This window comes from Haplochromis burtoni, unplaced genomic scaffold (genome assembly GCF_018398535.1).
Source record: "Haplochromis burtoni strain Fernald_Lab_line unplaced genomic scaffold, NCSU_Asbu1 Contig_428, whole genome shotgun sequence".
NCBI classification, from domain to species: Eukaryota; Metazoa; Chordata; class Actinopteri; order Cichliformes; family Cichlidae; genus Haplochromis; species Haplochromis burtoni.
In genome coordinates this window covers 386,676-398,698 of record NW_024582789.1, presented here as the reverse complement: position 1 = coordinate 398,698, position 12,023 = coordinate 386,676, and the positions used below count along the sequence as shown (strand labels likewise).

The following is a 12,023-nucleotide window of genomic DNA, read 5'->3' as shown; positions in this document are numbered from 1 at the left end:
TCCTCTTAGTTGCTTGTCTAAATTTGTTTCCTTTCATGTTCAGGCCGTGTTAGTGTTGTCTCTGTGTGTCCTCTCTGTGTGTGGCAGGTTTTGTCTCCATGTTTGTTTCACCGTCTGCCTGCCTGTCTCGGTATTCTGTACTTCTGATAGACATCTAATTTTGCCAGTCCCTCTTTTTGTGCGCCTTGTACCTTGTCACTCTCTGTGACCGCGTCTCACTGTGCCAGTTCTCATGTATTTAGTCAGTTAATGGTGGTCTGAGTAACCCTCACCACTTTGTTCTCCAGTGTCTTTGTTCCTGTTCATCCTACATATTTTCCCCCATTTGTTATTTATTTCTGCTGTTTGCTATTTATATTTTATTCCTGCACAGTTTGCGTGGAGCACCCGTATTTTGTCTATTCTATTCTATTCTATTCTATTCTATTCTATTCTATTCTATTCATGTGGATCTTATCTTTCTATTTCCTTGCTTCCTTTTCTGGTTACTTTTTTCTTGCCCGTGTTTCGTCCTTTTGCGATGTCTGTGTTTTTTTTAATCCTATGGTCTCTTTTAAGTTTGTTTGTCTCTTTACTTCTTCAAACTGAATTCAAAGTGGAGCAAATGCTGCATAACATTCTCATAGTCTCATTCACACTAACGTTGGTTCTGTATCTTGTAACCAAAGGAAGCTTCAGCATGCAGACTGGAGCCAGCGATCAAAACATGTGCTTCCTATTTTATTTTGTTGGTTATGTTGAGTTTTGCTGTAACTGTCTCGTTACTCCTGATTTGTCCCTGCCGTCTCCTCTTCCCTAATAACCGTCCTGTGTGTTTATTGTTTAATCTTCTTTAATCTTCTGGGTCCTCTTTTTTCATAACAAATGATCGTACTCCCTGCAGATTGTGATAGTGACACCTCCAGGCCATGCTGCAACTCTCTGAGGTGGCTGTTTGACTGAAGCATCTTGATGGGAATCGCCTAAAATCCTAAAATAAGCAGTCTCAAGGACCAGAGACGAACACAGCTTTAGCACAGTGGTGCAGTGGTTAGCACTGTTGCTTCACAACAAGAAGGTCCTGAGTTTGACTCCACCATCTGCCTGGGATTGACTTCACAGTCCAGCCCTCTGCCTGTCAACCTTTGATGCATCCATGCACCTCCTCTGTGGTCTCCATCTCTTCCTTCAGCCTTGCAGCTGGAGGAAAGTCACCATACTTTGTCCAGTATTTCTACTATCCTTCCTCTGCACATGGCTATTTAAGTATTTCGGCCCTCCCTCTCTAACTTTGTCTTCAAACCGCCGAGCTGTCCCTCTGATCTAACCCTTTCTAATCTTGACCATTCTGGTCACTCACAATCAAACTTGAAATCTTTAACTCTACCCCTTTTGTCAGTCCCACCACCTCAAAACCGCACATCGCAGCAGGTCTCAGCACCACATTGTAAACCTCCCCTTTCACTCTTGCTGCTGACCTTCTGCCACAAATCACCCCTGACTCTGAACTATTCAGAGTCAGAGTCGAACTTTTGTTCATGCTCCAAAAAACAAGCAAAAAGATGATATTTAAATTTTTATTTATTTTTATGAGCGAAAAAGTCACATAGCAGGAAAAGCAGAGTATTTGATTTGATTTTACTGGATTTATTAATAACATCAATGCAGTTTTGAGACAGTGCAAAGACTGAACCCTTCAACAGAGTTTTCATTTAATTTCTCTTGTCTGCACCTCCTGTCACGACTATTCAACCAGCTTCCACTTCCCTTTGCTGTCATTTTGGTCATTTCAGGCATTTCCTTGATACTTCCTGTTGCAGTCTTCCCTTCTTTTCTTTTCTTTACTTTTTTAGTATGTATTTTTTCCTTCATGCATGACCTTTTTCCTCATCTCTCACTAAATATTATTAGTGCAACACTTTTCTTCCTGCATACACTCTTATACAAACACAATAAGAACCAAAGGGCCCAGATTATGGAAAAGGTTCAAGAAAAGATCACCCATAGAAATTAATTTTCAGACTTTTAAACCAAACCACAGATTCAGCCGATTTGAAGGTTTAGGAGCTACAACCAGAGGGCTGATCTAATGTATGCAAAAGAACTTCTCTAAACGCATTAACAAGTGTCAGCTAAGAACAGGAAACTGAAACAGTTCACACAGCTCACCAAAATCAGACAACAGAAAATGAAAACAAACAACTAGTCTCGATTTCTGCTGCGACATTCACACGGTAGGGTCAGAACACGACGGCACGGATCCTCCTGCCTCGTATGTTCGAGCCGCAGGTTTAATGATGCGGGGGATATTTTCTTGGCACACTTTGAGCTTCTTAGTATCAGCTGAGGATCATTTGACAACCACAGCCTACCTGAGTATTGTTACTGCCCGTCTCCATCTCTTTATGAACACAGCACCTTCCAGCAGAATAACAGGACATGTCACAAACCTCAAAGCATCTCAAACTGTTTTTTGAGCATGAAAGTGAGCTCGCTGCACCCTCCTCAGTCACCAGATCTCAATCCAATAGAGCACCTTTGAGATGTGGTGGAGGGAGATCCACCTCATGGATGTGACGCTGTGATGTCAACATGGACCGAAATCTCAGATGAATGTCTTCAGCAACTTGTTGAATAAAACTATTCTGACAGTAAAAATGTATATTTATATTGACGTCACTAATATAGAAATACTAAACTCATTCTGAATTACTAAAGAAAACAAGGAAGACGGAAGTCACTTTGTGAATGTCCAGGCTTTCCAGCACATTGCGCTGAAGCCACAGTGACGCATCATATTTTGGAGGGATTTCAATTTTAGAGATTCAGGACTTCTCTGACAAATGTGCAGTGTGAGACATTTTATTTCATTTTGCTGCCATGGACAGTTTCTTTTTGTCTTTAATTAGTAGACGTATGCACAAAATAAATCTAAACCACGTCGGCGAGCTCTGTACCTCACGGGAAAAATAAAGAGTAAACCTCACAGAACAACATTAACCTTAAAGCATTTAGATGGAAAATAAACCGCTAGAGTTTGTTCATCGTGCTTTTCATAAGGATGAGTTTCTTCCTGCCCACTTTCTGCTCCTCATTTCATAAACCAGGTGACAGCATCGCACCAAATACATAATTTTGTTGCAATAAAAAATATACATAAATCTATATTTACATATGCTTTTGATAATAAAAACAACAAAACCTAAAAGTTTATCACTTGGGTGGATCCGCAAGCGGCCTGGCTCCTTCAACCCAGGAACCAGTGGAATAACTTAAAACAGCTGTTTTGTCTCAGGTTTGTGACAGTATTGCAGTTAGTTCATGACCAGATGACGTCAGTGGAGGAAAAAGGACGATGGAGTTACTGCAGATCATCCTGATGGGAGCACTGAGGCTGGATTTCTTCAAATCCAGTGCATCTCCTGGAATCCTGATCCAAGAGCATTTTGAATAGTTCAGCTGCAGTAAAAGCTTTGATACCCTTGTAGCACACAGTGTGTATACGTCCACATGTCATCATCCTGAATAAGATCCAGCCTGTGAGCTTCTTGTCACTGATTTCCCCCAAACGTCTCATTTGGTGTTTGATGGCCGACGTTAATCAGGAAGGACTTCGACGTAGTCAGACTCAGGAGCATCTGAATAAACAGATCGAAGGTCAAACACACAAACCAAAGAAGATGCTGCGAGACAGAAATAGGACAGAAAAGAACAGAAACGGAGAAAATGTAAGGCGTACTCTCGTAATCATGTTCTTCCTCGGGTACGGTGGCAGGCTGCCTCCATGGCTCACGTTCAGTCCTGCGCGGCCTTTGTTCAGGTGACTTTGAAGGCTGTGCTTGCAGCTCTCTCTGTGGCTGGATCAGCAAGGCCGTCTTCCTTTTGACTGAGTGGCGCAGATGCATGGCCAGACCCTGGTTCTTCCTCTTGTAGTGACGAATCAGATCGTCAATAGTCTTAAAAAATGTCTCATCCAAACCCCCCGCTGTCTGATGAAACAAGAACAGCATAAAGTAAATATAACAAAGGTCCATCATCCTCCAAAAATCAGCCGAGTAATCACAGTTACAAGATGAGCTGTTTAAGAATAAAGTGTAAAATATCATCGTTTTATTTAAGCAGCTAGTGCTCTCACATGGTGAGATGACCCTCGAACATTTGTCCAAAAAAACCTCATTTCTTTGGCTTTTATTTTGAATTTCGGGTTGAGGTTGCGACACTTGGAGTGGGTGTGAAGCAGTTTTTAACAAGGCTTATCTGTTTTTCACGCCTGAAGATTTCCTGTGGCTATCTCCTTTATTTATGAGGCACTACTTTGTGTTTCGAAGGCTTGTAACTTTGAAAACATTTAAAACATTTGTACTATTAAAGCAAATTATTGTCTTTTTTTCTTTTCTTTTTTTGTTTGAAAAACATTCAGAACATCAGAAAAAGTGCCAATTTCACCACGTTTTGCTTGAGCACACCAAATATTCAGTTGATAAAGATAAACTGAATATCAGTTTATGGGCCGGGTGGGGCCTACACCAGCTGTGACAGGGCCAGAGGTGGGGTACACTCTGCAGCCAGTGTATTCAACTTATTTCCTTGAAACATCGTTTAAAGAATTTCAAGACTATAAAAACGTTCACTCAACAAATTGTCAGAAGCAGAGTGATGGTGCGATAAACGTTGTTGAACTTTATGCGTGTCATGTTCCCAGCACCGCTTCAGTTTAACAGTTTTCTTATTATAATTGTTGTTGTGGCCAAAGCTGACACATACTGAAAGTTATGGTTGGATGATCAGACGATAGACATCACAAGTAGGTTTTGCTGCATCAGGAACTCCTTTAAGGCTTTCAGCACCTAACAGGTAGGAGCTGTTCTGGGAGCACGAGGGAAACCCACACAACTGTGGTTGTTCACTGTTGTGCAACACATTTGAACAAAATAGGGGGAAAAAGTCAGTGTCACTTTTCCACAGCAAACTATGACATCATCAAATGTTTTGCTTTTAAAGAGCGTGAAAAGAGTTCAATGAGAGAACAACGCTCAGTCTTTGGCTACAGTCTTCATGTAGGACCCCTCGCTTTTAATATGACTGTCATTTGTGACTTTTAAGGGGGGTTTCCACTGCACTTCTGAATATTTACTACTTCGTTTGGAACCAACTGAATTTGAAGTTGGACTTTCCCAAACCTCAAGTGTTTATTTGTTTGTTTTTTTTATGAGGTTTTCGTCAAAACTTGAAAATACAGTCGATGTAAAAATTAAGGAAATCCTCTTTTAGTACTACGGTTTTATAAGAATAACAAATAATGAATCTAGTTCATATCTGTTCTTAAAGTTATATAACCTCAGAAGAAGTCCTGTATGATGACTTGTGACATATTGCTATGGCGTGGTGTAATATTGGCAAAGACTAAAACAAAATGCAGAAGTTGTGTTTTTTAAAACTCAGTGCACGCCTTCATCCAGTAGCTTGTTGAACCACCTTTACCAGCAATACGTTGCAATAGTTTTCTGTGTGACTGAGTGCATGAGTCTCTCACATGCTGGTGGAGGAATTTTAGCCCGCTCGTCTTTAGAGTTGCTTCAGTTCTGTGAGGTTTGTGGTTATTCGTTTATGCGCAGCTCTCTTAAGTTCCTCCCACAGCATCTCAGTCGGGTTGCGGTGTGGACTTTGACTGGTCCTTTGCAGCCTGTTTATTCATTTCTTTTTCAGGTCGCTCTTTTGTACATTTGCTGCTGTGCTTGGGATCATTGTCCTGCTGTATGACCCATTTTCAGACCGATGGCCTCATGTTTGACCATAGAATACTTTGGTACACAGAGGTGTTCATGGACACTCAGTGACTGTAAGGTGGCTACAAAACAAGCTGAAACAACAAGCTGAAACAAGCTGAAACAAGCTGAAACAAGCCATATTCCTTCTGTCTTCTTCTAATTGTACTTTCATGAACTTTAATATTTAAAAGGTAACCTGAGCACACACACCTGCAAACATCTCCTTTCATAGAAAACAAATTAATCAAGTGCATTTGTAGATTTACTGATTTTGAGACCAGACTATCTCAAGTCCTGCTAAGACTGTTGAATGAAAAGTCAGCTGGTAACAATAAATTTTTGTCAGTTGCATTCGCAGACATGGCTGTCTTGTAAATTATGCAAATGCACTGAAGCACAAGATTCATTCTAATGGAGGAGTTACATTATTTCAAAAAGACTATAAAAAGGCCAACAACAACAACAACTGTTTTCCTTTACTTATTAGCAAAGGAAGTATTGTAGAATAGTGAAATAGATCGTAAAATTACAATAAATATATCTTTAAATATTTAAATCACCCCCTAATAATAGATAATCGTAGGGGGAAAAGTGAAACCTCCAGAAGCCACATCCTGAGACTGAGCCCACGGGTTCACTTTTAAAGTAGAACAGCTCACGCACGCCGGCAGCAGTTGAATAAATCTGTGGCTTTTATGCTTTTATACACTTATTTTTTTGCGTGTTGTGGAAAAAACTGACTCTGATAAAATGATGCCCTTCAGTGTGGGGTCTAACGAACGTCAGAGGAGTTTCCTGTGGGGAGACTTCACGACAACTGACTTTCCATGATCGAGGTGAAATGTTCATGTACAGTCAGCTGTTTAGCATTTGTTTTCCATTTTTAAAGGCATGGGGAAGACTCTGAGATAAACAGAAAACGAGCTGAACTTCAACAACGATTAACAGACAGATGGAAACATTTAAAGGAAACATTGGTGACATTTAAAGCTCCAAACTGATTTTGTGCAGACGCGGTGATGAGACCAAAGTATTTTCCTCTTTTGAATGGAACTCAAAACACAGTGAAAACATGTACAAAATGTAAACATATATAGCATATTAAACTATTTTAACTGGTTTTGCCATTAACTTTGTGTTTTCCTTGCAGCAAACAACCTTTTTTTTGAAATCCTGTAAAATAAAGTGCACAGTGAAGGACTGATTTGACTGATTTGAGTCTCATTCACTCAGTTGCACTTTTTGTCTGTGACTGAGTGCTTTTGTTTGACTTCACTCATGCTGGTCACACACTGGCCCAGAAGCTTTCACCACAATACTTTGACATACAGACTGGAGGTGCCGGGGACTGAACCACTGACCTTCCTGGTGGGAGCCGCCCCGCTCTGAGCCCCAGCCGGCTCCTCAGGGATTACTAATAGCTCCTCTGTTTTTTTAACATGACGTATTTTCTTTCTCGTTATAGCTTGTGGTGAGATGTTTGATAAGCAAAACACGATCTGTTTAACATTTTGTTAACAGGTGGCTAGCAGCATTGCGCTGTTTACCACTATCGTCTCGCCCTGTGTTTGTGGTGGATGCTGGTACAGGTTTCAGCCGCCTGGCAATTTGATGAAATGCTAAGAAATGAATTCATGGACTTTTTAATGATGTTTTTCAGTTTGAGGAGTAAAACTAGAAGATCATTGCACATAGATTTAAACATTTTTAAATGTAATAATTATATATACCCTCTTTGATAAGAAATAAGATTCAAATTGTAGGAATGTTTGGCTGATGCAGCTCCACAGTTTTAACCAGTATGCACGAGGTAAGAAACACATGTTGCCATCGTCGTTTTATATATGAAGAGTAAAACATACTTTAACTGGATTTAGAACAGATTCTGCTAAAATACAGACAGAATTTTCTCCCTTATTTTTTGGTGAAATAAATTTTGGAGTCCATCAGCCTCTATTTTTTTTTATCTTTCTTTCTTTCTCGCACTTTTAATATCTTTCTTTTTCATATTATTTTGTTTTTGTGGCGTCGTGAGTTTGTTCCTCTGACATGTCGCGTGTGTTTTTGGGTTTCTGTCCGTGAACCAAATACAAATTATTTGAAGACAACATCTTGATAACATCTTATCACTTTCTCAACATCTTGAGAAAATGATAAGAAAAATTTTTTCCGAAATAGAATGACGGCTAACTGAGCAAATAATTATTTGATTATTTGATTATTTTGATATTTCTGATTAATCAGAACGCTTCTGATCATGAAAATAATTTTTGCTGGCTCTGGGAGGAGCTTGGACTTGTCCTGCTCATAGTATGTTGGATTGAATAGAAATATGAAAGCTTAGGTGCAGGATAGCACTTTGAGCTCTTTATAATGGTTGTAAATTTGCTTCTTTGCGTCCTCTGGTGTTGATGGCAAACTGTCCTGCTGGGGTGAGTTGTTGGGTTGTTTACCAGCTGTGGTTTTATCTGTTTAAAACTGAAACCTGCTGAAATACTCAAATTTTAAAAAATCAGTAAAATACATGAAACTTGTGTGGTTGTGTTTTGTTGGTACTGACGTTGTCTGTAATTTTGTGTAACTGTGCGATTGTTCTTTATGTAAACTTCGTACAGTTCTGCCTCCCTTCACTCGTCTTTTGAGTGCAACTCATTTACCAAGAAACAGACAAAACAAAGGATAAAGATGGCTCACAGCGACAGAATAATGTTAACCTTGACAGTCACATCTTCACAGCTCTACCATTTAAAACATCTACGCTCTCAGAACTACTCGGCTTGCTCGGAGAGGGTCATTTCGTTTAGGGGTTTTCTCTGTTCACCTGACACTACAAAGGACCCTGCTCTGGGATTATTCGAGGAACTGTGGTTAATTTTTCTGAGGACGCTTTAACGTCTGAGTTTCAACAAACACTTACTGGAGAAAAAATACGAGTTTCTTATTAAAATTGTTCCCCAAAGATGTGCCACCGAACATCAGTTTTATGTTCTGCTTCAGTTTTTAATAATTTGTTTCATGTTAGTTATTTGAAATACAATCTAAATGAATTTATATTATATTACATCCACGTTCCATATTTGGAAGTCAGAGCGTGGAAGAGGAGAGCTTTCTCAGATGTTCTCAGACATAAGATAAGGTCTCAGTAGCTCCGACTAATGAGCAGGAGCTTGTGCCTGTAACTGGCTTTACTAGAAACAGCAAAGATCGACAGGAAAGCAGAGGGGAAGACATGCAGCACTTCAACCCGGGTTGGCCACTTGCTCATCCGACTGTGCTAAGCCGGCGCCGAGACCTGTTTTTGAGTTTTGCTAATTTTATGATAACAAACAGCTTGACTGACATGTCATTATTGTTTATTTTAGTCTAAAATATTACATATTCAAAAAGAAATATTTTCTATGTATAGATCACATATGCAAATATGTTTAAATATACATACACTACATGGACTAATCCTCAATTAATTTTTGAATTGAGGTTTGAATTGAGGCTCTCAAAGCCACAGGCATGTAAAAATCGCAATCCTTAAGGAAATCAAGCACCTAGCCAATCAGTCGGTCTTTAGAAACGCCACTGAATTCGAGTGTGGTGCTATAATAGGATGAGACTGTTGCAACAAATCAGTCGGTGACATTTCTTCCTTTCCACAGTTAGCTTTAGCTGGTGTTATTGCGAGGCCGAAGCATTTGTAAACCACAGAAACCCAAACACGAAGAAAAACATCATGTGGAGTTCCAGCACAGGCTCGCTGAGTGCTGCATCACGCAGAAGAGTCACCAGCGCTTTGCTGTCTCAATAACTACAGAGCTGCAAACCTCATCTGGCATCAACATCGGCACACAAACTGCAGCAGGCAGCTTCGTGGCACAGGTGTCAACTTTGTTGGGGCCTGTGTTCACAGGTGCACACCTTTGAGGACAATGATAACAGGGCATCACTATTGCTCATTTGGTTGAGCTAGTGACTCATATGACCTACTGCAGGTGCCGCACAAGCAGGTGCCTGGGTTTGAGCCTGCCCCAGACCATTTCCTGCACATCATCACTCTCTCCCTGCCTTCCTGTCGACTCTTTGTGCTTTCCTATCAAAAAAGGCTAAAATGCATAAAACAATAATGAGGATGAGGCGTCCAAATAAACTTTACACCACACAAAGTGATTCCTTAAAGAACGCTTGGCAGGAGGCGGCCCCTTGAAGAGCATTTTTGAATAGAAAAGACTCTTCTGCTTCTAAGAGTAAATATTTTACCGCTTGATTTAAAATCCTGCAGCGTGATCGCTGGGAAAGAGCATTTAGAGTCTCAGTTTACTGCAAACACAGAACAAGGAATAATTCTGAATTCAAGGACCTGGCTGCAGCTGCAAATGTTTCTGCATGTGGTCATTTGTGTGTGTGTTCTTTTACCAGGAGGGTGTAGTATCCATTGTGTGACTGCAGCAGTCTGTAGGTGTACACCACCTTCTGTTTACTGAAAGAAAAGGAGATTTATGCTGCTGTTAGAGGACCACAGAAGAAGTAAGGTTAAGGAAAAAACTGTTTATTTAGACGTGTGTAAAAAACCTTTTATGTAACAAAATTCTGACTTTGTTTGTTCACACAAAATAAAAGAGGAAGAAGAACACAAGGTCACATGACTCAATTTTCTCATAGTTTGAATCTTCTTATCAGTAATAAGCAGCTTCCTTAACAACTACACAAACAGAAAACGTTGGCAGTGCACAAAAAAACTTATGCAAATTTTAATGTACTTTTTACTTGTATGTAAACACTACGTGCAGGTCATGGAAAAAAGATGCAGAAGCGGCAACGAGCTAGAGTGAAACCTTACTTGACCACAGCTGATATTGTGGTATTTGTGTAGGTGTACACTTCCTAGAGTAATAACACCCACGCAAAAACGTTCTTATCGTGATTTTTATAGAGTATAATCTGCTTAGATCAACGGAACATCTTTTGCCTCTAATAGAATTCATAGAATTGCTAAATGCTCCCTGCTGTCAACACAGCAGAGGTTAGGACAAACCTGCATGCACACTGCTGCATCAGCAAAAAGATCCGGTTACGTTTTTCCATTATTGCTTTTATTCAACGGCCTTTCTTAACAAAGCTCATTAAAACTAAATTCCCTGGTTTATCATATTAAAATACTCTCTTCCCCCTTTGACGCTCGCTACAGAGGATTTTAGGTCACTATATTCACCTCATTCCTCACTGCCCAAACGCTTCACATCCTTATGAGGTTTTCAGAGACAGAAAGAGAGCGAGGTTTGAATTTGATTTGAGGGAGCACTTTTATTTGTTTAGTCCTCCTAAACCAAAGTCACATTAGAGTCCTCTTTTCCTCATCGCGCTCATGTCAGAATTAAAGCGATTTAACTTAAAAAGTCTCCTATCGATCATGAATCTGCAGACAGAACCACCAGGAGGATGGTTACAAGGTTAGCCTACCTGACAACCTGCTATGAATGATACCATATTCTATATTAGGCTTCATATTCCAATGATACCATAGAGTGTCTTTACCTATGAAGCTGTTAAAAGAAAGAAGTTTTGATAAAGGTAAGTCTGGTGTATGGAGCCTGACTCCGTGGTGCAGAGTACTTACTAGACACAAAGACACATGGCTCCCTGGATGGTCTCACTGTCTCGGATCAGGTAAGCTCCATCCTTGTTCTTCTTTCCCAGCAAATCCTCACACTCCTTCTTAGTCATGGCGCCATGGTAGCACACAGGCAGAGCTGCTGCCATGGTGAAGAGAAGCCAGCAGACAACCGACTGACATGAACAAGCCAAAACACCTCTCAGCAACTTCTGCTTTCTCAAAACAGGCTCATTTCCAAGAACTGTCTGAGAACTCACTCTCTGAGTTCCCTCGGAGAGCGCGCAGGGGCCATAAAAGAGCTCAGTCCAGGTTCCTGGTGGGAAACGACGGGATGAAGGAGGTGAGCAGAGAGAGGTCGGTGCGCAGCGCTTGGAGGCACTGAGCAGAATGAGAAGAGAGAAGAAAGCCGCTCACACTAAAGCAGTTTCACAGGAAGTGTGTAACGTGTGTGCGAACACAGAGAGGAGAAAGAAAGTAACATCAGTGATATAACCAGCACACATGTGCAGGTATGTGCAGGATAGAAGTGACTAATGTTTTTAGTTAAAGCAGAAGAATCAGAGAGAGGTGAGAACAGGATGTCAAAGAAAGATTTTGCTGATCGGTAAGCAGAGAATGTGTAAAGTCTGGTTACAAGCTTAGAAGAGTGAATTACAAACTCATTTATATTATAC

The 12,023-nt window shown here is 40.4% G+C and overlaps 1 protein-coding gene across 1 annotated transcript; it reads right to left on the bottom strand.

The window, feature by feature from the left end:
- Window positions 1-1,542: 1,542 nt before the first annotated feature.
- On the bottom strand, window positions 1,543-11,723 carry si:ch73-264p11.1 (uncharacterized protein LOC100000923 homolog). The gene is made up of 4 exons (XM_005945533.3): window positions 11,353-11,723; window positions 10,152-10,215; window positions 3,719-3,968; window positions 1,543-3,617 (listed from the first exon to the last, which is right to left on the bottom strand). Exons 1-4 carry the CDS (start codon window positions 11,493-11,495, stop codon window positions 3,577-3,579), a joined length of 498 nt encoding a protein of 165 aa, XP_005945595.1. The 5' UTR covers window positions 11,496-11,723; the 3' UTR covers window positions 1,543-3,576.
- Between the last annotated feature and the right edge of the window lie 300 nt (window positions 11,724-12,023).